The sequence below is a fragment of the Chiroxiphia lanceolata genome, chromosome 8, assembly GCF_009829145.1.
Source record: "Chiroxiphia lanceolata isolate bChiLan1 chromosome 8, bChiLan1.pri, whole genome shotgun sequence".
In the NCBI taxonomy this organism is placed as follows: Eukaryota; Metazoa; Chordata; class Aves; order Passeriformes; family Pipridae; genus Chiroxiphia; species Chiroxiphia lanceolata.
Window position 1 is genome coordinate 21,031,129 of NC_045644.1, and position 25,357 is coordinate 21,056,485.

Genomic DNA, 25,357 nt, shown 5'->3' on the forward strand with positions numbered 1-25,357 from the left:
GGAAAATTATCTCACCTGTGGAATCAATGAACAGCTAAATAAGCATATGACAAAACAATGGCATGGCACGGAAACAACTCTAATTAATGGAACAGTAATCAGCAAAGATGATTACCTGTGGCTTATTGACTCTGCGTGTAAGTCTGGGAGGTGGCTGTGTTGTGACAGTAGAGGAAGAGAGGGTAGAGGAAGTAAGAGAAGCAGATGAAGAGAATACTTTTGAGTCCGCAGTCTTTTGAAGAAAAGAAAATTTGGTCAGCTTGGCACACACTCTCTTATCACAATCACTGCTAGTGATAAGAGCATCTACTATCCAGTAAATTTGAAGCACACACAGCAACAGTTACTCCATGCAAGGGCAAGTGCAGCTTCCAGTTGGTTTGTCTGAGCTGACCACCTCATTCTGTTTTAAACATGCAGGTTATGTCTGTAAAAAATGCTACTAAAACATATCTAGATGGTAAACAGTACAGTCTTACACAGCTCTCAGTACACTTCTGGCTATGATTCAAGCAGAAATCAAATTATTTGTCATAAGATTTCCCAGTGTGAAACATGTCATCTTGGAAACCCTAGTTTCTCATTATTTAATGTTGTCTAGATGGGGTATGTCGTGGAGGCTTTTGCAGTCCATCCAAGACAGTATTTATAATTCTATGATTTTGAGCTCTCCAAAGTTCCACTCATGGGGGTGCTGTAATGTACTTGGGCTGGCTGTAGCCCACAATGGACCCCAAGTCAACCGAGAGCTGCAAGGAGATGATATCTCCTATACCAAGACTGAAGGCAGAAGATAGGTTGTAGAAGCTATGGAGAGTTTCACATGTATCCTCTCACTGTAACATACATCTATATAACTAAAAACTCTTGGGCAAAAGTATCACTAGGTCTAATTCCCATTTGTGGGAATTGTAGCTACAGCCTTTCATATTATTTTAGAAATGCAAAGGTAATAGATTGCACTCAATGCAGAGATAACAATCAAGACTCCCTTAGTCAGGCACATCCCAGATTAAGGTTCACTAAATCATAGGCTGCAGGACCAAAAGGGGACAGCTTTTGTGATTCTAGGAGCCAGGCTCATGTTTACAAGGCTTTTCAGCCCTTGAATTTAGAGGGAACAAACAAATTCTATAACCAAAGATGATCAACTGCACACTGGAAAATCTCTGAATAGCAAGGAATTGTCTGTATTCTACATGGTGAGGTATGCGGGCATGAGGCCTGTGTCATACTTTGATCTGACACATTTGGTAATAGCCACTGTCTGGGACAATCACTTCATTAGATGTGACTGATTATGTCAGTCCTGCGTTATTATCCGTTCTAAAATAATTTGCACTACACTGCTCTTGAGCTCTCTTGTAAAACTTTTTGATCTGCTATCAAGTGAATGCCACTGGTGACCCCTGGAAGACAGCCTTAGGATCATCAAAATGACATGTGGCAGCCACTGGCTCTGCCTGGCCAGCAGAGCAGCACAAACCTCAACACTCCAGTTAAATAAAAATCAGCAGTTCAGAGCAGCACACACACATGCAGGAGAAGTACCTTCTTTTCCCCGCTTTGAAACTTTCCCAGATCACCTTTCCTCACATCTTTTTTCTCTGTTTTACCTCCCTGAACAATAGCCATTAGCTCCTGACACAACTGGTTGTCCTCAGAGGAACCCACAGGTCTCTTTTCTGGGCTCGCACGCATGTCTAGTTGGGATGGTTTCAGGCAGCGCTCAACAGAGATCTTGGGAACAGCATGAGCGCTCTGCTCGGGGTTGCTGCTGCCCTCTCTAGTCTTTTGGAACCAGGCTTGGCTGCCAGTGGTTTCCCGCTGCTCTGCCAGGATGCTTTCGGGGCTCTCCACTGCCCAGCGAGAGGAGCTAGAGTAGGTCACGCTGGGAGGAGGGGAGTCAACAAACTTTTCTTCGCTTTGTGGAGTGGCCTGAGAGAAACTGTGGGCAGAGGACTGAGGTCTAGATGAGTAAGAGGGCAATGGGGATTTAATGGGCCTGGGAGTCGAGGAGCCAGAGAGATGAGAATGGTGGAGGCTGACTGTGGGGGAAGGGCTGGCTGCAGCAGAAGGCGAGAGATAGTCAGTGTGAGAGAGGGAAGCTTCAGGCGGAGGAGGCAGTGGAGGAGTTATGGCAGGAGTGGTGCTGGGAGACACTCCCACGGTCAGAGCAATCCACTCAGAGGTGACCGCCTGCACCTCTGGAGATAGGGCGCGGCGCGCGAAAGGCAAAGGCGGAGGAGTTGGTGTATGGAGCAGCTCAGAGCTGGGAGACTTGAAAGAGACAAAAGCAGGAGAGAAAAAGAAAGAAATGAACAAAAAAATAATAAAGGAAATACAAAACTGAGCACAAGTAAAAGGAGAGAGAGCGAGTGTAGAGAGAAGCAGATCTGTGACCATGTGCATAAGTTTTCTATGGTGCATCCTGTTGGAGAACATGCTCTTCACAGCTATCCCAACCACAGGGTCCAGTCTGTATCTATGCTCCTAATACCCCTCTCCAGACTTTGCAAGGATCCCAGACACAAAATATCGTGTGGAAGACCTCTGACTTCATACCATATGCCCTAAGTTCCTCAGGGAGCAGTTGAAGCCACCATCCATGATGGCAGAACGCAGCATTTGTCTGGCCTGGCAGCAATAGCTGGGGGCCCGTAACTCACACTGCAGACCCAGCCAGAATTCACTGTTGCAGTGAATTTTGACTTCATCCAACTCTAGTATGAGCAATGCCTTCTCCTCGAGAAACTTATATTGCGGAAGCTGTGCAGAAGAAAGGGATCACAAAAGCCACCTGTGGCTATTTGCTCTTTAGGTGATTAAAATACATCCTATGTTTATAAGGGCAGAACATATGTCTTGCCCTTAGCTCTTACCACCAGTGACATCAGTGAGAACAGCTACATTAGCACTGGTCAGAGTAGTTCTCAGTCCTCTGCCAAGTCAGGCAAAAAAGCAGGGAGAGAACTGATTTACTAGGGGAGGAATCAAAAGAATAGTAAAGGAAACCAAAAAAAGGTGGATATGATCCCTTCCATCAGAAGCTTGCAGAGAGCTTGTGGCAGATAGGCCACAGCTATGGAGAGGCTGCCAAGCTCAAACAGAAAAGCTCAGCCAAGGTCCACTTTCACAGGCAATTCCAAACAAGCAACAAGTTTTTCCTCTTTTTACAGTGGCTAAGACTAAAGCCACTCCTTTTCAGGAAGATCCAGACAGACGATAGCCATGAGTAATGGCATTTTTTTCCCCATCCATCTTGTATTGTATATCCTTTCCTCCCAGTCCCAGTTCTTCACTTATGTTCCTTACAATATTAACCTCAGAATGACCTTGCTTTGGTCCCACGGGTGAGAGGGGGATGCACCAGAACCTCACGGCCACAACCCAGGTATGCATACTGACCTTCTAACTTAAGTATTTGCAGGATGGGAGCAAAACAAAGGGATTTAGAGATTCAGTGCCTCCCTGATAAATTTTCCACAGTAAACATTCTGGGATCCCCATACCTGCTGCCATTTTGATTTTTGCTTTGAATTATAGTGTGATTTATAGTGAATCTAATATTCATGGCAAATGCCAGACTGACCTGCTCTCAAAACCTGAGTTCATTTAGCATTCATTTCAAACAATACAGGCTCCTCTCCTGATCCTGTCTCCCAAAATCTTGGTCACGAGCTGGAACAGATAGGGGCAAGTATACAGCTTAATTCAAGCTGTCTGGGATCAACATAATGACCATAGCAGTCTGTGACACCCTTTTAATAATCATAATATGAAATTCACTTATCACAGTGAAGGTCTGTAAAGTGTAAACGCACACTCAGGAGAGGCTGGATCACCAATTCATTCCATCTCTGGCAGTGAAATTTAATCCCATGGCTGTGAACTGCAGCACTTTCAACCTGGACTGGATTGAAGCTACAGATCAGAGGTAAAAAGCTGGGTCTCCAAGTCCCCAAATGATCCACTCATCAACCCTTCTGGTAATGAAACACAACCTTTTCCTGCAGTTGCAGCATACTGCAGGGACCACATAGCTTTTATGGCACAAAATACTAGTCTTAGCTACAGCTTTTTTTCAGCTATTGCTTCTTGCACAGCAATGGCAAAATCCCTCTGTTCTGCAAGGTGCTGAAACTGGCTGCACTTAGTCCAAATACCTGTGGCGAAGCTGTGATGCTGCGGCTGGGGGAGAGGGACATTGGTGGGTCAGGATAGTCAACGGCATTCTTGACCACCGGCCTTTTGAGCACTTCCACATAAGTGACAGGGAAGATGCCTTGGCGACTGGTGCCAGAGATTCTTCCTTCATACCAGTTCTCATCCACTCGTCGAATCAATGTGATCCTTTCACCCTATGAGAAGGAATAGCAATGTAGTTCTGATTTTAACAAATTTCATCATTCCAAAGCAGATGACATTTTTAATCTTGCTGCAGCTGACCTAATAATAGTCAGCTTCCCCTATTTCCAGTTATGTGATCCTAACCCTAAACTCTGTGTGGGAATAATATTTTTCAGCTGAGAGAAGGAAAAAATGCAGATCTTCTGATGTTGACTTGGGCTGTCTGCAGACTAAGTTATGCTCACATTTTCAAGACCCTACTTGCTAAAGCCAGTTAAAAAATGGAAACCAGCAGTTTTAGGCTGCCCACAAGCCTCTCAGGGGTATGAGGTGTACAGAAAGTATGCACAGGTCTGCAGTTTAACCTAGGTCTCTCTATGCTCTCTCCTGTTTTGCTGACAAATGAAGCGACTTCCAGATTCTTAATATAAACTGCAAGTCCCAGCTTCATGTATAATTAAAAGAGCAGACAGACAAGATCTAATCTGAGCATCAAAACAGAAGGTTGGTTGAGATGTAGAAATACTGCTACTTAATCTAAATATGGCTGACTTTGTTCTGAACAGCCATTACACAATCCTTTCCCATCACTTCACTCTGCAGTCAGGTCTAGCCAGTCACTTCAATACCACAGAACTTCGTTTGCTCAATGATTTGGTTTGTAGTATGAAGGAAGGTGAATTCAGTTTCCTTCTTTTCTAAATCACCATTATCGTGGACTGTGTGCATCTCCACTGAATACTATCAGACTGGAGAGGCATGTCACCAAGTATCTAACTTGCCTTGCAGAGCCAGGCTTTCAGCATTGTGCTCAAAGTATCTTCTCAGTTAGCCCTAAGGAAGCAACTGGCACTTCTTGATTCAGTCTACTTGCAACAATAACTACAATGCACTAAATAATGACTGTAGAGTAAAAACATGGATGATGAGAAGGAATCCTTCCTGAATACAGAGTTCATCTTACTGGAGCTTTCATTTGGACATTATAAGTTACTAGTATTAAAAACATCATCATGTCTGAATTCAATTCATCAGGACAACAAAAGTCCTACCTTTCTGAAGGACATTTCCACTTGGGTATCCCCATTGAAGTTGAATTTAGCAATAGCATCTCCGTATTCCAATACTTGCAATGGTAATGGCTTTTTGGGCTGAGCTTTCTCAGCTGGTGGAAGGAGCTAGAATGAACAAACAGAATCAGGTAAGTCTCATATGAAAAGCCCATAAACTGGTCAGTGGCAGAAAGGGAGTGGACAAAGAGAACACCTGCAAGGAAAGCAGCTACCTCTATGTATGATCGTGGGAAGATGCCAACTCTGCCATGGTGTTCACCTTCGAACCAGTTCTGGTCAATTTGCTTGTAAATGTAAACAATATCTCCTTTTTGCAGAGGAAGTTCCCTGTTAACAACACAAACACTCCATCAGAACTTCACTGGAGGAGAACAGATGTGTTCCTTTTCTGTCCAGCCATCCCTAGGTACCAAGGTCTGCATCAGCCTGTTGATACACAGCGTGCTCCACCCCAAGTGAAAGCTAAATGTTGAGAATTACTCTGTTTCCACTGTGATGTGCAGGGACTCTCTTGCTCTTTGAGCATCCTGTCAAAAAAAGCTGGCCTATGAGGGCCCTATTAACCACACACTCTACAGCAGCAATGAGGTCAAGCTTAAGCCAAAGATGACACTGGCTGCTTTCCATGTTGGATACGATGAACAGCCCTCAATTACAGTTTTGAAACAGTCATGTCACAAGTGCCTTCCACAGTGACACATGATTTTAATGTGAGCTAGTTTGCTGATTAGATTAACCTCCTCACATGCCAATGTTGATCCTGCAATGATTACACTTCTGGCCAGCTTGTGGTTGTGCAACCACTGACCTCAACTGGGCTAACAATTGGAATTTTAATCTACAGTCTTCAGTGCTAAATTTAGGAATGTCTGCAGCTTGAAGAACATCTACTATGGGCAGCCTGTACTAGACTCATAAACCTACTACTTAGATCCCCAGAAGAAAACAAACAACACAGCCTTTCCTAAGACGTTTTTCACAAGCTCTCCTTTACTTTTGTTTGGCACCCTGGTATGTTCTGCTCAAGGGACACAACAGTTACACCTTACATCTGCCTCAGTTTTATTAGAAGTGCTGGGGAGATGCTATGTAAATCATTACAAATCATCACCTATAGAACATATAACAAAAATATTCCCAGGACATTAGCACCTGAGAAGAAAAACAACAGGTCCTTCACTGAATTCTGTTCTTCTTTCTTCCCTCCTAGCAATATTAAAATGAGAGGTTCTCCAGCTCTATGCAGATGAAAAGGCCTTCCAGGCTTTCTCTTCAAAGCAGTGTTCCCCAAAAAGAACAAGTAGTGCTGTGTGATTCACCCAAAGGACCATAATAGGGCTTGGATGTACAACAATGACACCACAAACATCCGCTATGTACCCACAGATGCCAGGAGAGCAGTGACCACTGCAGACTTACAGGTCCTGAATCAGGGAAATCCTGAGTCAAGGGCCCACTTATACACTTAAAGCTAGGCATCTTTTTAAGTCCCTTCTGCCTTTGGCCTATGCTTGGCACAGTGAAGTGAATGCTGCTCTTCTGTGGCTCCACCTACCCTCAGAGGAGCACTCACTTGTTCCAGTAAAGAATGTGGGTTTGCCCTAAAAAACATGTGGGACAGATATGCACTGAGAAATAAGACATTTTCCTTAAGGTCCTTCAGGAGCTACAATCTGCAACATTCATATTACTTTTCCCTGCCTTACTACGGACACCTTTGCTTTATGCTGCTGGGAAGACACTTCCAAAACATGAATCCAATTGCATGACACTTCATAAATGCTGCATCCTAGAGAAAAAAGCAGAGGAATAACACTCAAGGCAGTCATAACAAGCTGTACTCACTTTAGCGTTTGTGCTTTAAAGTCAAACTTGGCTCTAGCAGGTCTCATCTAGAGATCAAAAAAAAAAAAAAATCAACACGTTAAAATAATAACTAGGTTTTCAACCCTCTTCTGAGGAAAAGCACCCAAACTCTTCTATAGCTAACATTAGCATGGGGAAAAACTTGGATGCAGGTATTCTGCTACAAGCTTGCGTGCAACTGGTATTACGGTCCAAGTATGCTGGATGGACATCTCCCACCAGGACACAAAGTGCCAACTTCTGGTATAGCACTAATTAAGAGCTCTACAGGAAATGGATTTAGCAGCAGTAAACTTTTAAATGTGACTAATCCTGAAAAATGAAAGCTGCTCCAGTAACTAAAGTTACTGGGGCTCCAGGACCAAATTTCTCTTGAGATTTGAATGGAAAAGAAAAATTTACTAGTTGGGAAAAACCAGTAGGATATTATTTGATGTGGCTCTTATTGATTATTACCTGACCCTGTTGAATACTGCAATATGACCCATGTACTCCATGTCAATTGGTAGGAAAGAGACAAAGGTGAGGAGAAAATATAAATAAATTAAGCATATGTCTAAAAAAAGTCTTCAGTGGCTACAAAGACAAAAATGATGTTGACAGCAGGCGCAGGCTTTAAGGCTTGATTTACTTGGCTAATCTTCTAATGGCCACAAAATATTCAGACAATTTTAAAGTCATTTTGATAACAGAGCATAAAATAAGTAGTAGTTGCATTCATCAGGCTCCAGAGCATGTGAAATCAGATAAAGGGCAGACAGGTGTACTCCAGCCATATGGTGACCACCCCACCCACCACCGCAGTGCGGCACCTCTGGGGAAACAGAGCTGATACCAAGAGTCCAGCAGCAGTCCATGTGAGGCAGAAAAGGCATTTGGCCATGACACCTGGACTAGCATCCAGTCTTCGGGAGAAGTGCCTTGGGCTCTTGGAAAAGCCATCTACCTCTTCCTTTGTCTCTTTCAGAAAGTCCAACCAGGTCATACGCAGTGAAATATGCTGAAACTTTTTCCGATTGTTTCTAAAGCACATTAAGCATATTTCAAGAGAAAAAGCTATGTGTTTCTAAAAAAAACCCTCCTATGTCACATGGCAGGATCAACAAGACATGAAGTTTCTAAGCATAAGGCACAGACAAGAAGACAATGTAGCAATATGATGCAAAAGATGTAGAATGCCTTTGATTCACTAAGTAGCTGATATTTAAAGGCATGCATCACAGGTGTGCACCAGCAATTCTCAGCAGGCATGCTTTAATATATGCAGCTTGGTATAGAGCTATCAATTAATTTACCAGGCACAAGAGTCAAAGCAGATCTAAATGAAGCCAGAATGGGAAAGGGGAAGGTGGAAAAAAAACAACAAACGACATTCTCTGAAGAGCTAATGTCGGCCTAAAGCACAACATTGTGAGAGGCAATTATTGCTTTGGGTCAAGCAGCAGACTGAGGTAACTAAAACAGACCTCTGACCCAGATTTCCTCTTTGCTGTATCGTCTACATTTAGGAGGTCCCCAAATCGCTCATTAGTGATAAACTGATGGTGCGTTGGAATAACCCCTGTGTGCCTTCTAGCTGCAATATCAGCTTCTTCTTGCTCACGTTTAAGCCGTCTCTGGTCCTCTAAAAGTTTCTGCCATAAAATTGCATAAAATGGGCAGTAAATCATCTAGTTAAAGGCATTCAAAAGCTGCCATAAATGTGACTAAAATTCCTGAGGTCCCTGCAACTATCTGGGGTTTTACAGTTCAGTATCAAATATTGATTCTACTAAGTATCTACTAACAAAACCCTTTCATTTTGCAAGGACAGAATGTACATCATCATTATGGCATAACTGAAATCCATCTCATACAGAGGATCTGATCCAAAGTTGATGAAAGTCAATGAGTTTTTCTAAGTTTTGTGCAGCTCCTGGGAGCTTCTAAGAAGATTGCTGATAATGCAGAGAGCTGATCCAAACCCCCTTCAACCAACAAGGATTTTCTCTCATTGACTTTCAAGAGACCTGAATCAGCCCCACCAGTAAGTTATGAGGCACTGAACTCCCCTGAGCCTTGCAAGGAGCTTGGGAGAGTGTGTAACCACATTCAGGTTCTCTCCCACACTTCCTTTCGGCTCGTGTAACACACTTGGTAAAACAAAGTAAATAAACCCCAAAGAATTATTTGGGACTTCTTCAGTCTCCAGCACACTAATGGAAATGTGCATTCTTGAGTACCTGGGCAGAGGGATTCTCCCACCTTTTGGGGCTGACTGTAGGCTAAAGAGTTCCGCTCTGTGCTAACTCATTTAAAGCCAGCAGGCCTTACTGAATGCAGAGTTCTGGTCTTATACAAGTTCTCATGCTGGATTTTGGAAGTTGGGGGATTACTAACTATTTCACAGGAGAAGACAGCAAAAATACATTTTTCACACAGGAATTAAGAGCAGGTTTTACCGTATCTCAAAGCATAGATAAACATTATTTGAACTCAGAAAGTTAACATGAAAAATAAACCTTTTTTTTCCCCCTCCCCTAGGCAGGGGAAATTAATTCCAGCTTCCTGGAAAGCAATCACTTTATAACTTCTTTAAGTCAGCTTGAATCAGTCAGTGCTGAAAAGTCTATGTGGCTTTTCCATTATTTTGGCTTGTCCCAGTGTTGCTCAGACAGTTCAAAAAGGACTGGTACAACTTCAGGCACCATAAAGAATTCCATTTTGCACTGGAGGAAAACTTCCCACTTTCTGATAGCTTAAAATGTCTTACATTCGCTGTTCAAAACCTGAGGACCCCCACAGGAAAAATACTGTTTTTCACCAGTTTGATCAATACCAACTCAAGTGGCTTGCATGAAGAACAACAACAGATTAACCATCTTTATCTGAGAGTACTGGGGTGTTGGACCACATCTCACATACATTTCCAACCTTTATTATTTAAGGCCCCTATATATAATTTAGTGCAACTGATAAGAACTTTCAGGTTAATTTGAAACAAAAGCTAAACTGAACCATACACATTATACATCAAATCAGTGGGAGAGATAGCATTGAAATTAAAACATTCTAGTTCCTGCTTGGTGCTCTATTTTCCAGTACAGTGTCATGGACATACAAGCTGTCCCTACATAAGGCTGAATGCTATGTTTCTTCTGTGTGGGGCTCCTACAACTGTTATTAGGCCATAAAGGAGAGCATTACCTCTTTGTCATCATGCCGCCTGCGGATAATTTCTTCTGGAGTTTCCATGTAATCAACTGGTGCAAAATGCCTTGGTGATTCTGAATCTACTTCAAAACAACATAAGGAAGTTAAAATACAGATGGATTTATCTAGCATAACCAGAAAGGAAAAAAATAGATATTTTTAAACAATTTGTTTCCATTATAACAGTAAGGATTCTCAATTGCCATTGACTAAATTGCCAATCAGATGTTGATAATTTATCCATTTTCATTTTTTTCCCTTTTGGGCTGTACATGTGAACAAAGATCCAAAAATAGGGAGAAAATAACGGTACAGGAAAGTGTAAAGACATAGAAGGACTTTGTAAAGAAAAGATTCACTGCCATCAAAGAATGATTTGGCATTTTACTGTTCAGAAAAGTTTAATACACACACACACACACGCACACACACAACTAGACCTTGAGAAACTACTCCTTTAAAGCAAATCATCTGGGTTTGCTTTATAATTCCCATGTGTGTAAATGATACAGGATAAGAAACATCTCATATGTTGAGATTCTTGCATCCCCAGAGCTGCTTGAGAGATAAACTGAACCTGATGTGATTAGAAAGGCAGCGGAAATCGTTTCTCAGAAGTGCAGCTGTTAACAAGTCCTGAACAAAAATGCTGAGCAAGACACGCAAAGGACGTTAGACACACTAGGGGAAAAAAAAAAAAGAATCAGGGGATGCAAAGGTGAGGAGTAAAAATGCAAGGGTTGTGGAAGAAAAGGGGAGGAGAAAGGAAGCAAGAAGACAGATGAAGAGAAACTGGTAAAGAACACAAAAACCACCTCCTAGGTACGTCCCAAGTTCACTTTGCGGGTTGTTGTTTGTGTCCAGGCTGAGAGCATATGGAACAGGGTTCCCATTGTTTAAGGAGTCAGGAGTGTCAGCCCGGCCCATGAAGCTATCTCGGCTAGGTCCCATGGTGGGGAAGTAGCCAAGCCTTTCCACAATGTCAAAGGAAGACAGGCGCCTGGGGGCAAGAGGCCTGCTTCTGGAGAACAGCTGGTGCTGGGAGTGGTGACTCTTGTTTCCTACATTCCCCTGCAGCTGTATGGGGTCATCTGGGTTCTCAGGGCTGGGCACTGCCAGGCTTGCCAGGCAGTCTGGGGGTGGAGTTCTGCAGGATTTGTGTTGGAAGGGCTTTTTCAATCGAAATGGAAGCGGGCTCATTAGGTAGACATTTCTGGGGAGCATGTGCCTGTCCCCATAGACTTCCCCTTTGGAATCAGGGTTCCTAGAGGCTTGCTGCTGTTCATGCCTTCGGATGGTAGTGAACCTGGTGTAGGAAGCTGGGCATGGGCCTTTGCATCTGTTGATTTTATGCTTCTGAGGCCCATTGAGGTTGCTGCTGCTGCTGCCACTGTCATTGGAGGCATTTGAGAGAAGATCTATCTCGTCTGTGCAAGCTGAAAGTGTGTCCATAGGGATGGCGTCACTGACATCTGAAGCCGTGTCCTCCACGTTGCTGCAGGAGTGGGAGGATTTGTCAGCCAAGCAGGCAGCATCCTTCTCTTCTTGGTGTGCTTTTGACAAATCCAGAAGAATCTCTGCAGAATATGCAGCACTCAGACAAATTTTAGACTGAAGAGAAGTGGTGGATTTGTTTTGTCCAGCAGAAAAGTCAAGTGAGGGCATTGATCGGGATCTCTGGATCAGCTGCTCGAAGGCACTGATACGGGAGGAAACAGTGTCTTTGGGGATCTGCTCTGAATCCTCTCGACTAAGGCTGTGCTCCATCTTGTCCTTTGCTTCATTCTCAAACTGAGATGCAATATCCTTCACGCTGCAGGAGGAGACTGTGTCCAAATGGATCCTGGAACGGTTGATCTGGTGCATGTCTTTATAGAGCGTTGTAAACTCCATCCCACTTTTTCTGGAGGCAGGGAACAGGCAGCCTTTCCTAGAGTTGGTGCCATACTCCTGCAGGCTCATGGTACTGCCAGATTTGATGGCATACTCTTGCTTTGACTTCATAAAGATGTTTTCTATGCTTTCCCCTATATCTACCATGAAAGCCTTTTTATTATCAAACAAGGCAATGGAGCTACGAAGGTTTTCGCAGCTTTGAGCTTTCTCGTGAGACAGCAAGATACCCGTCTTGTCCTGCACAAGAGCAGCTGGAGCTGCTAGTTTGGGTTTGAATTTAGAAGGGAGGATTTCAGTAATGCAGGCTTTTGCAGCTGATAAGGGCTTCTTATGTTTACATGCGTGACCTAACATACCGGTATGACTAGCGTTAAAGGTTCGGCTATTAACTGAAGAGGGTGCAGTCATATGAGCATTCCCACCTTTACGATCCACTGGTAAGCATGCAGAATAAAATAAATACAACCTGTTAGCTTAAGTGCTAGAAAGCTATTGAGAAAGGAGAAAGAACATGCTTGGATGTCATAAAATGCACTTTAAAGAAACAAAATTCCAAAACAAAGAAAAGCAGGAAGAAACTGCAAAACAAGCTGCGCTTACAGGAGTGGGTGAAGTGCTGCTAATGTCTCTAAAATGAGAGGCTTGGCCAGAAGCAGATCTGGAGCACTTTGAAGGTACCCTCCTAAAAAGTGCTAAGCTTCCAAGGAAGCTGTGGCACCATGGAAAAGGGAACTGAACTCTGGGCAGGATCAGGGTGTCAGCAAGAATGCAGAGGCACTAACATCACAAAAATGGTTTTATACCAAGCCTGTAATCACACCTACTATGGTCTCACCACAGTGTTTGCCAAACAGTTTATTCCTTGGGAGGGAGAAAACAATCAGTGGCTGACTGTGCCAGCACAAGCACACCACATCAGCTGACCTTGCCCAAGAGATGCCTGCTTAGAGATTCCCCATACTAGGAATAAGCTGAGTGTCCTTCAGACAATGTGGCTGACCATGTTTGCTTTAAAATTCAAAAGTCAGATCAGGACATTATTTTTTTTTAAGAAGGATGCAGCCTGGTTTTAGCTTAGACTGCAGCTTTTAGGTCTGTTTCCAATTTGAGTTCGAATTCAAATGTCAAAATAATGATTCAGGTTCAATTGCAGTTTGGAGAAAAATAACTGAACAGATTTTTTTTGTTCGGATCCAGTTTGACTCCCTGCCCTACAGGCTTGACAAAATGCTGAAAAACAGCTGGAAGATGGAGATAGAGAGACCTTTTTGGTGTGATGTACTATTTTTAGGGAGAGCAGTTCAGAAACCCAACACATTCCTTCTCCAGTCCTCTCCCCATCTCAAGCCATTTTTAGGTTGAAGTTGGCTCAGAGACACATTCCCCAGTACAACTCCCTGATGGGAGTCAGGCTCTTCCTTGTCCTTCTCTTCTAGAGAGTCTGTGATGGGGGGAGGAAAGGGGAGGAGATAGATCTCTTCTGGCTCACAGTCCCAGAGCTGGCTGGTTCAGCCAGCAATTGCTGGTTCAGTGACCCATGCATTCTCTGTACATCCCTGGCAGGCAGGAGGCTGTGGAGCACATGGCACCAGCTACACCAGGGTAGCCAGGCCAGCAGACTGGTGTGGCCTGCTGAGATACTGCAGCGGGAAGAACAGAAAAGGCAAGTAAGGGCTCTAGCATGGCAAGGCAGTGGGAGCAAATGGATTACAAGGCCAGCCTAAGCTACCTCGAGGAAGAACATGAGGGTTTGGGGTGTGGCTGAGGTGCTGGATGGAGGGAGCTGGTCTCTCTTGGGAAGAGGAACCTGGATCAGTTAAAGGCATCATGAAAAATATTGGCCAGCGTGGTCTGAGAGAAAAAAGGGTGGGAACACAGAGGATGGCAAGGAGGAAGGACAGCAAAAATCTCAACTGGCTTGAATAGGACTCTAAACCTTGCAGCAGTTTGCCCCATATCACCTGGCTTTTGACACTGTGCAGAATGCAGAAGACGTTAGTGCCCTGACCACCTACCTTTTGTGGAAGCAGAGCTTGAAGGTCGCTTGAGACCACTCAGTCCCTGGAATGGGATATCTCCACCTTCCAGTACACTCTTATAAATCTGCCTTTCATTCTCCAAGGCAGCAGGGTCTCCCAGAGCTTGCTCCGACTCCCTCTTCACTGCATTGTAGTTGGGTGAATAGGTGGAGCTGGAATACACAAAAAAGGGGAGGGACACCAGGGGGTCAGTTCTGTTTGCTGAGAGCTCTATGTAAAGTAAGGGAAAACCACACTTTTGAACCCAGAATAGATTGTATATGAAGAACTGGTGCTGAATGAAGAGATTATGAATACACTGTGATGTTCTAGGTTTGGCACTACGAAGCATTCTCCACCTGAGTTGAGGTGGAGCAGGTCCAGGCTCCACCTGAAAACCAGTGACAGGAAGGCACTCCTCTATCTTACAGATGAGTCAACAGTCAGAGCAGATGCACGGTTTCTTTGCAGACACAAAGAAATTCATCGGTTAGCTAGAAGTAGCACAAATACCTTCTAGCTCTCAGTTCCCTCTCCTTAAACACTAGCCATGTCTGTCTCTTGCTTATAAAGTACAGCTCAACCAGTTCACCTCAACCAGTTCAGCCTCCCAGTCAACACTACAGTTCAAGACTCCCAGAGCAACTTCTGAAGCCCATTAGTGAGGAACCATGCAGAGAAGCAATAGTACAAGGCTATAGACACTACTGTTTTAATTGCCAAAGAAATTCCCAGATGTGCAGAGTTCTGCTCAGCTTTGTCTCAGGTTTCTGCTACAGGGAATAAAAAACCCTGGACTCTAGGTCTACCATGCAGATATATAAACAGAATGCTGTTAAAATGAGTACAATTTTAATTTAAGAGGCTTTTAAAGACTGGAAATTTATTTCAAACCCCTTTTCTAGTCATGCACCGACACAAGTACGCTCCCACATCTGATTTCTAGATTTCACTGTTTTCTCTCTAAAAGATTAACCAATAATGCCATGGTATAAATGACCTTTCAGGTGTAAAAACTTACTGAGCAATCAGGCAGACTATGTTTTCCTAAAAGTTAAGCTCATCTGATACCAGTTCTTGTGCTCAACCTGAATAAGACTGAGTCTCACACAAAGCTATTCTGGGGCCAAAGCATGACTGCTGGAAAGTTTGAAAAAATAAAAATATACAGATTTGCCAATTAATAGAAATATTTGACATCCTGATATCCAAGAGTGATTCAAATGTGAATGTGGAAATGCTTGTGGTTATGCCTGCTTGTTGTGGATAAATTTGTACATGCATCTGTTTATTTTGGACAGACAATGTACTTCTGGGGCAAAGAGAAAGCTTTCAAACACATCAGAGGACTGGCTGTGGAGGTGAAATTACACAATGTCTGGATCACAAAGATGATTTTAGTTTCCAGACAAGGAAAACCAGGTCATATGCAGTCAAATTACTTTCTGGAGTAAAAGCTCATGAAAAGCACCACAAAAGGGGAAGGGAATACTGTAACTTTTTCAACCTAAACAATGCTCAAACAGGCCCACTGCTACAAAGCTGTTGTTTCCTATAAGGGTTATCCCAGTGCTTCTCTTTGTCAGGTACCTGAGGAAGTCCTGCCAGATGCTGCAGGGAATAATGACTGCCATGAGGTAAGTTGTTAGCCTAGTTGTTAAAAAACAAAGGGTTAAAACAATCCTCTTTCAGCATACACCTGTGGGAGAGAGAGGAGGCATTTCAAAGAATCCCTTTACCAGCTGCTCCCTTATTAATAAGGCCAGCAAGCAGTACTGTAGTAGGGCCAAAGCAATCTGCAAGATCAGGATTGGGTGAATGGAGAGAAGTGCAACACTCCAAAAATAAGACGATAAACTCCAGCGATCTTTTCTCCCTGCTCTCTAAAAGCAGGACAGGAAAGAGTGTGCAACTCCACTGGGCCTCGCTATTGTGTCCCATTCCCAGCATACTCAGGTTGCTTCCTCTCCACTGGATCAGACACTGGCACTCCTGAATGTTTTGGGTGGCAGAAACAGTGCTGCCATGGGCAGAAACCTTATCAGTCCTGGGTAAAAATAAGCTATTTATGCTAATCTCTGATTTGTCCATTTATTTTATTGCTCTCTTCCTACCAAAACAAAGAGTCATAAGAGCAATCAACAAGATGCAGCAGTGTGTGTTTCCCAGCAGAATGAACCCAGACAGAAGGGAATTGAGTTGAAAGAAGCACAGGAGACCTCTAAGGCCCCCAGGGGGGCTATGAACACACATGGTATTAATGGGTATCTGGAGAAGAATTTGCCTTTTTTAACAAACCATCCTCATAGAGGGGATCACTGTGCCTATGGACAATATTAAGTATTCAGTCCAATTACAAGGAGCAGCAGGCTCACAGTAGGAGTTGGCTCCATGGCTCAAATAACTCAGTACGACTCAAGTAACTCAGCACAGCTCAGCATCTTCCTCTGTTTTTTTTTTTGTCATGTGTTCTTCTTTTAAGAAAAACCAACTCATTTAGACAGAATATACTGCTTATTATATATTCCTCTGAAAAATCAGTGCCATGTTAGATCTTTAAGAAATATTGTTACTCCTACCACTGTTCCCTTTCTGTAGATTGGAAAATTATTGCCTTCCATCAACAGCATCCTTTTGATCTGGTGCACATAACAGGGAATACCTAGCAGGCGCCAATCTATCATACATGTGTAACAAACAATTTTTGTTTATTCCACACAATAATGTTACTTGCATGAAGATACAGTCGATTTGCAAACTTCATCAAGATGAAGTTAAAGGTCTCTTGGGGTTTTTTTTAAGCCACTGCCTGGCACAATCAGCAAATCTTGTCTAGACAATCCAATCTCTCACGTAATTGCTTCAAAATTCATTCAAGATCAAAGAGCAGATATTGTACCTGGACTCATCTAAAGCACACATATAATTCTTAAGGTACACGCACTTGCTTATATCCATCCCCCAAAAATAAAGCCAACCCATTTCCAGTTCACAAAACCCTGTCCTACATGACCTCAGACTGCAAAATAGACATCAAAAAGCAACTGAAAAACTTACTAGGAAGAATGGTCTGTGGAAGTTTCCAGAGGAGTAACACCTGCCGTATTCTGCAAAAGTCCAAACAAAGGAGTCATTGATACGCACTTACATGTGAGAAGAAAGAAAAAGGCTTGCTTAAGTAATTTTCCATCTATTGCTTGAATATTAGCCTATAGGAGACACTGGGGTTTAAGTCTAAAATGCAGTTTAAGCTGTCAGTGTCTTTGCAGAAAAGCAACGATTTCTGAGTTCCTTCAGGGCAGTGACAGGTTTTTAGCACAGCCGATGCCTTTTCGCAGTGCCTATTCTTTTGTCTGCAAATGAGTCATTGTGAATAAAGCCAAAAGCAAGAAGAGATAACCAGCTGGGCCATGACCAGGAGACACATGCTCATAATTATTTCCCCAAGCTTTTCCCCCAGCCGGTCACTGCCCGCCTTTGCTTTAAAGGTATATTACATTTCTGCAGCACAGTACATTCCTCAGCGTTCAAAAAAATATCAAAGCTCTAATAAGAAAAGCAACATTTCAGTTCAGTTTCCTTACTTAAGAGAAGCAATGCCAGCTGCACAGGTTCAATAGCAAAAGCCAGTTCTTATCCGCTTGCTTTAAATCCATCTAACACTTCCTAGGCACATTATTTAAAAATTGAAGACAATTTTAGCAGAAATGCTCTATCTGGTGTCCCCTCATATATGTGAGGATTCCCATGTAAGAAGAAAAAGCAAATCTTGGGTTTGAAAAAGCAGCTTTTTCAAGTCCTGGTGAAATGCCGCAGCTTCAAAAAAAAAATCAACAACAGAAAAAAAATAGAAAAAATGGCGTGTTACCAATTAATCTATCATTTCATGGTTCGAGTCCTGCAGACCCTCGAAGCAGCAGCAGCAACTGACCTGCCCTAGAAGGCCACGACAAGGTGCAGTGTAAGGAAAATTGTGTAAAATCTCTTGGGAATATCCAAAATCTTGGGTAGGCGTGAGCTCCTAGCACAGAGCAGGGCTTGTATGAAGGGAGGGTAGATGGCAACACGCTTGAAAGGCACGAGATGATGACGTGACACGCCAACCAAGAATTTTAAGCTGATTGCTGCTGCCTATTCATGTGAAAAATAGAGAGGGTTTTTTTGCAGACACTGAACTCTAAACCCGAAAGGGGGACTGAGATGGGGGTGGGGGGCAGCTGAAAGCAAATGGGGGAGAGAGGAAATCACTGTATCTGAAATGGATTTCAAGCCGGATTCTCAGCATCATGTTCTATTATTTCTGACAGCGACACAGCAAGCCATGCAGTCAGAACGGTCAGAGCCATTATTTATCCCAACCTCATTTAATAATCATCCAGCAGTGAATAGATTAGAGCAGAGAGTTTGGAAACAGGGATTGGCAGCATGAAAAGAATAGGAAATACCTTCTGTGGCTTTTTATGTGGCGCTTTATAAAGCTTCTCCATTTTTTCTAAATCTGCCTCTAACTCAGTCTGGTAGAGGTAGAGGTCTTTTTCTAGATCAGTCTGGTTAAAGAAGGAGAAGAAGAATGGGAAAATAATGCTTAGGGTTAGGGGAAACCAAAGGAATGTTAATTTTGAAAAAAAAAGCGAGCCTTTTTAATTGAAAAAAGATGAAGGTGGTATGAACAATACACAGAAATTCACTAGCAATTAATCATGTTTCAATCATTACAGAGGAAATAGTTTTAAGCACTTAATATTCACATTAAGAGATGCACAGGCCTGCTAGAATCTATTTCTACAAACCATAAAGTTATAAAACCCACCTGTAAGAAAAGAAAAAGATACTGTAACAATATGCATTATGCTGTTAGTATAATTATCATTGCAAGTCAAGATAGCAAAACCACCACTCTAAATTACAGCTGATTATGATTTAAGAATTGTTTATTAAATCAATTTACTAGCTACTTAATTGTTAGGCTAATGAGCTCAAGCCCAATTAAAAAAAAATCACTCACAAGCACACAAAACCCAAGCAATGTTACAAAAAAAAAAAACCCAAACAAAAAATCACATACATACATACATACGCACTGGATGCTGTAGTGCATGAGACACAATTACCTTTCTATCCTCTCTAGTAAGGATAGAGCAATCTCCAGGAGTATAATCCCAAATCTTTTTTGGAGGCTGATGGAAAGCAGAGGAAGGAAATGAGGAAATGAAGATAAGGAAAGACATCACAGAGAATATGGAAACTGGATTAGAACAGAGGGGGAATACAATAGGGGATTTGCATCAACACTGAAAAGAAATTAAAAAAAACAACAAACCACAACAGAGAAAGAGAGAGAGAAAGACGGATAAATCTGCTATAGCACAAATACCAAGAAATCATGGGGGGCAAAAGGGAACATACATGCAGTCTGGGAGGGGCTGTTTTCAGTAGTATGGGAGGAAATTTTTATTTTTGCAGGGTGCTCTACAGATTTTTGGACTCTCAGAGGGAGCCCACAGCTGTTCGTTAAAGCATTCTTAACAAAAACCAAAACAAAATGGGGAAAAAAACACATAGTCATAAAAAGCATTTGGTTTGCTCATTCTTCTTTCAAAAGGAAAGGATAATACAAGGGCCTTTGATAAAGAAAAGGGAAAATCTTTCCCACCTGCGTCAGACTATGAATACATACCATGTGAACAAATGGCTGATTTTCCAGTGGTGGCATTGTGGGGCAATGAGAATGCAGATTTGTTATTCTGTATTTCACTGGTTTGGGGGTTTGTTTGTGGTGATTTTTGGTGGAGAGAGTGGCACACATGAAAGTTTGGGAACTAGTTATTTAAAATTCATCCTACAGGTGAAGGTGCCAATTTCAAAATAGGATTTTCCTATTTGAATGCCCATGCAAATATCAGGTAGGATTATTCAAAGTGAAAGACCTTTGTCTTGACACTCCTATCCAAATAATGCCAAGATAGCATCCTCATTTCACCAGATATGCACCTCTCACTGATATGCTCAAAGAGACTTTGTTCTTATTTTGTGAAAAAATCTTTGAAAAGCCCAGATACTAGTGAATATCAGTTGAAACTCTCAGCTGAGAGGCTTAGCCACTAGCTGGTCACAAAAATCTGGCCCTCCCATGACTGGAGTGAGCAAAGCTACAAAAAGCATGCTCTTTTGGCTGTGATAATGAAGCTCAGAGAGGCCTTTGCTAGCTATAAAGGTCTGAGATGGCATCCTGAATTCAAGTGCCTAATGCCGAAAAACTATTTACAGAGTACGACATTCAGGAGCTGGCATAGTTCTTGGGGAGCATGGCTGCACGGCTGTGGAGCTGGAGCAAGTTGGCATGGGATATCATTTCAAGGCAAGTTGTAAGCAAGCAGCACTTAACAACAGTGCCTTGAGCAAGGCAGAGAACCTGTCACTAGAACAGATGCTCTGCTGAACACAAGACGGATTGCTGGTGTAGCCTGAGAAATAAGGCCAAGGCTGGTTGACTAAAAGAACAAATCCACACTTCTAAGGAACAGGTATACCCCCACACCTAGAAAAGACCAAGGGCACAAATGCTCTCCTTTCTTTGACACATTTTCAATTAACTCATGCTAAGTCAAAGGACCATAGAGATGACAAACCTCCACTCATTGCAAAAGCATATAGCTATTAATTACGTAAGCAAAGATAAGTGGGTTTCTTCTCACTGTGGAAATCTTAAACCATGACAACTTTTAAAGGGTTAAATCCTTATACTGACAACACTTAAAAGCCTCAGTGAGGTGAGATTTATCTGACTTCTACTGCCTAAAAATTAGGGGGTCTCATCTCCAGCACTGCTGTAGCTCCTCCTTTACCTTAGGATGGAAGGTCCATAGCTAAAAAATATAGTTTTCTGTGAAAGAATGGACTACCCAACCACTGTACATGTTTGCTTCTCAGCAAAAATTACACTATATTTCTATGACATGATTGGAGTGAGCACTCAAATCCAGGCAGCTACATTCTGTGCAGAGGAACTTTGACACTTTTGTCAGAACAAAGACTAGATTTAAAGAAAACCTGCTCTCTGGTGTTCATGTGCAGTTGCCTCTGAAGACAGTACTGAACCTTAAAACATATTTCTGTTTTGTTGTACATGCAGGGAAATCTCAGCAGCACTCAAAAACAGAGTGTATGGGAGTTTGACAACTGACCTCAAGGAGGAAGGAGAAGCAACAACCAACCACTATGCTCCAATACATGTGAGAGGCTGATATTGACCCCCTGGTGCAGTAAGAGTAGCTTATTAAACAGTATTTAGTAACGAACTTAATAGTGTTTAATCAGTAAGAACCAGGTCATAAAATGCTTTAAAGTCGTATTTTTTGCAGTAGCCATGACCACTGATGTGTTCCCTCCATCAAAATGTCCTTTGTCCCACTGAATAATTAAGCTTTGCTTCATCCTTTTCCAGAGGGGAAATCAAGGCGCTTTTTTTCCCCCTCTCTCCACACGAGCAACACAGGTCCATTTGAAAAGAAAGCACACTGTTCTCAGACTCCTTTGGTTTCAGGGAATGGCAAGGGCTATTCAACACAAGCTGATGCCCTCTATTTAGGCAATGGGCAGCTACATGCATAGGGAAATGATCAGGAAAAAGTGTTGTGATCTGTTTATGGATAGCTGGAAATTACTGACTTACAGTTTACAAGCCAGATTAAGGAATAAATGATTTTCCTTGACTTAAAGCTACCTCTCAGCTATCCTAGATCTTGTTAGGCAGAGGGAGAACAGAGGCTTTGAAAAATGAGAATAGGATATTATTTCTAACATTAACAACAAAAATGCAGTTTGAACTATGGTGTGTGAAAAAACATTGCCTTGTTGATACATGGTGCTGGAAGGTGGGAAATGTTTGCAAATGGCCTCAAAATCCTAAAAGTGGCCACAGAACAGCTGCTTTACATTAGTACCAGGATGATGTTACGTACAATCACATCTTTATATGAGTAAGACAGCTGTTTCGGGTTTAGGGCCTAGCAAAGAGATGTGACAATCATTAAAAAAAAAAAAAAAGTCAGGTTGACTTCATTGGTCATTGCAACTATCAAACTTACCGGTTTCCCAAACTCCAATTCCGAAAAGAATTTATACCAAGGTTCATTCTTTAAATCTATCTCTTCTGGGCTTATATCCCGAGTCTAAAGGAGTTGGTGATAGGGGAATGGAAGAGAGAGAAGGATAACATTATGCAAAGAATACACAGAAAGGGACTGTTAGAGATGCAGATCCTATGGTTTCCATTCTGAAATGTAGATATTTAGCCTTATAATTTGGCATTTCTATAGCACCTCTCTCATAAAGGGCATGAATTTCTTTGCAAACATCAGTTAAGCCTAATAGCATCATTGTGAGCAACATGAATATGAATGAATTGCATTTTACAGATCAGGAGACCCACACAGAGAGAGATTATGCAGCTTGCCCAGAGTCACAGGAAGGCTCAGTGGAAGAGCTGGGGGTCAAGGAGTCCTACTGTCAGACACTTTCATCAAGTCCAAAGCTGCATGTACTTTAATTTTTTTTTTTAAATTGTTGTTTGATTAAAAAAAGAGAGATTCCGTGAGACCTGAATCAGATACTGCATCTTTAACAGCACATGAATATGTGAGAAACCCTGTTCTGTACACTGCAAACAGAGTGGAAGGTGGTTTTCTAAATCAAATGAGACATAAGTCAGAGAGAGCGCATCCTGAAAGATCTCTGAAGGGATGGATAGAGCGACAATATTACATGTTTCCTCACAAATAAATGTTAAAGTATCAGACAAAATTACAGTGAAGGAAAACCAGACAAGACAGAAAACAGTACAGCTGAAAAGGAAATTCCCTTTCGTTCATACCATCTGTTTTAATGAAACAAAAAAAGTTGAAACAGTTGTAGCTGTTTAAAAACACTACTAGTAAGGTAAGAGAATAAAAGTCCATTGCTGAGGCTTATGAAATGCCACTCCCCAAAAGATATCTAGCTAATTCCTGCATTTCAGTACATCTAGCCTTAGACATAATGGATCTCGGTGCATTAAAAATATAAACACATTATGTCTGATTTTCTAGTGTGATCCCAAGTACTCCATCACAACCAGCAATGAGCCACACAGATGCACCGTGTGTCTCATGGAAATTGTTCTGTGATGGTGTTACTGAGGCAGCTGACAACAGTGCTGGACTTAGATGTCCCACACTCTGACACAGCCATTAGCATCACAAAAAAGGCTCTGGGACAAGAGCTCAGGATTGCTGCTGAATGAGAGGCAATGCTTCAATCTGTAAGATAAATAGTTACATCATGTTTGATGCCTGATGGCCTGGAGAATCATTTGGCTATTTCTTAAAGGCAGAATAGAATCAATGCCTCCATTTTTTATTTACTGCACTCCAACTAAAAGCACTCATCTTCTTATATAACTGCCTTTACATTAAAACAAAGTGCACTGATGTCAACAGGAGGCTCTTCGTTGATCTGAAATAGTTTTTGGGTTGGGATTCTGATAATCACAGCTAGGAGATTACTAGGAGATATCCACAAATCTCCTGCACCCTTCTTGAAAGATCTAGTCACTAACCACTACTGTTATATTTAATGAGACTGATGGAGACTGTGAAGACCTTCTTTCTGCTGTGATCTACAGCTTTAAATTAATGCTCATAAAAAAAACATTGGAAGTAACACAGCTATCACATTCATCTTGGTTTTGACGAGCTCTGTACATACAACTTTTCTCAATTATGCTGATGATGGTCCTGCTTGTGGCTTATAGACTCTGACTCCACAGTTCAATTAAGTGTCTGATGAAGTCTGAACATGTAAACAGTGCCACTGGTGATGACAGACCTTTTGCAAATGCTTAAGTACACAGATGAAGCCGGCCTTTTGCCACAAGTTTTAATCTTGTCTGTTTACCGTGAGACAAAACTGCCGCTTAAGTCAGCAGAAATCTTGTTCCAGGATGGACTGCAGGAATGGAGTTGTCATACCATGTTCAAACCACTCCTCACTGGCACTTCTCTAATGGGCTGAGGCAATGCCCAATAGTATCAAGAGGGAGTCATCCACCACCCATTTCAATAGGCACTAGGATCGTGCTCCCATAAGGAGCAACTTTGTTGAAGTCAATGAAGGGACACAGGTGTGAAAAGAAGTTGGTTGCAGGATCTTCAAAAAGTGATGGACCTCGATTGCACTTGGAAGGAAAAAAGAAAACCCACCAAAATACTAAGGAGAAACGTCAGGTCCCAGATTAGATTTGATTCTTACATTTCTATTGATTTAAATTGCTATTCATTCTTATGTAAAATCCTTGGCAGGTTTTCCAGGAGCATTCCTTTACTTACTTCATGCATAGATCAGTGCCTGAGCTGGTAAGGCACAAAGCCCAGTTTACATTTTGAATCTCACATGCAATTAGCACTTCTAATTGAATCCTTCAAATTAATGCCTATATAGAACTATATCTTTATGTACCTAACTTGCTATACACTACTAACATCATTCGGTATTTTCCAGCACTTACAATGTCACACTTGCACCACTGATGGACATCTTAAATGACCTGTGGTGATTTACACAGGATTGGCTGATGAGGTTAGCATTACCTCTCTGCCCTGTTCTTTGTCAATTATTCTCAGCCAAGGCTTCAGGAAAGACTTTTTTATGTTCCCTAGCTGTCACAATTCACAGCATTGCTTACTAATTTCATACTCAAATTGGTAACAGCTTGCTTAATACTCTAGGTTACCTTCTGGCATAGTTGGGGAGCTAGCTCCCTTTCAATCCTGCCACCCCTGCCACAGAAGTGGTGAGATCCAACTGATGAAGAAAGCACCCCAGGGGAGATGGCCATGTCCTAATGCACCTCAGAGGCATCCACTGAGGCACGTTACAAGCATTCTAAAAACTAGATCAGTGTTTAAAGCATCAGAGGAACAAAGA

The 25,357-nt window shown here is 42.2% G+C and overlaps 1 protein-coding gene across 16 annotated transcripts in view; it reads right to left on the reverse strand.

Annotated features, from left to right (window-relative positions):
• SORBS1 (sorbin and SH3 domain containing 1) overlaps positions 1 to 25,357 on the reverse strand; it is a 78,051-nt gene that overhangs the window by 10,843 nt on the left and 41,851 nt on the right. For 8 of the 16 annotated variants that reach the window (XM_032694247.1, XM_032694248.1, XM_032694249.1 and 5 more), the window contains 11 exons: positions 22,483 to 22,566; positions 19,507 to 19,572; positions 18,841 to 18,942; positions 17,453 to 17,502; positions 14,393 to 14,568; positions 10,476 to 10,561; positions 8,756 to 8,923; positions 7,269 to 7,315; positions 5,636 to 5,750; positions 5,403 to 5,528; positions 4,167 to 4,361 (listed from right to left, as the gene is read on the reverse strand). In XM_032694247.1, the coding sequence (XP_032550138.1) occupies positions 4,167 to 4,361; positions 5,403 to 5,528; positions 5,636 to 5,750; positions 7,269 to 7,315; positions 8,756 to 8,923; positions 10,476 to 10,561; positions 14,393 to 14,568; positions 17,453 to 17,502; positions 18,841 to 18,942; positions 19,507 to 19,572; positions 22,483 to 22,566 (1,215 nt within the window). Of the gene's footprint in view, positions 1 to 115; positions 233 to 1,551; positions 2,281 to 4,166; positions 4,362 to 5,402; positions 5,529 to 5,635; positions 5,751 to 7,268; positions 7,316 to 8,755; positions 8,924 to 10,475; positions 10,562 to 11,296; positions 12,812 to 14,392; positions 14,569 to 17,452; positions 17,503 to 18,840; positions 18,943 to 19,506; positions 19,573 to 22,482; positions 22,567 to 25,357 lie in introns of all 16 variants that reach the window. The other 8 variants (XM_032694258.1, XM_032694259.1, XM_032694253.1 and 5 more) reach the window with 5 other exon arrangements.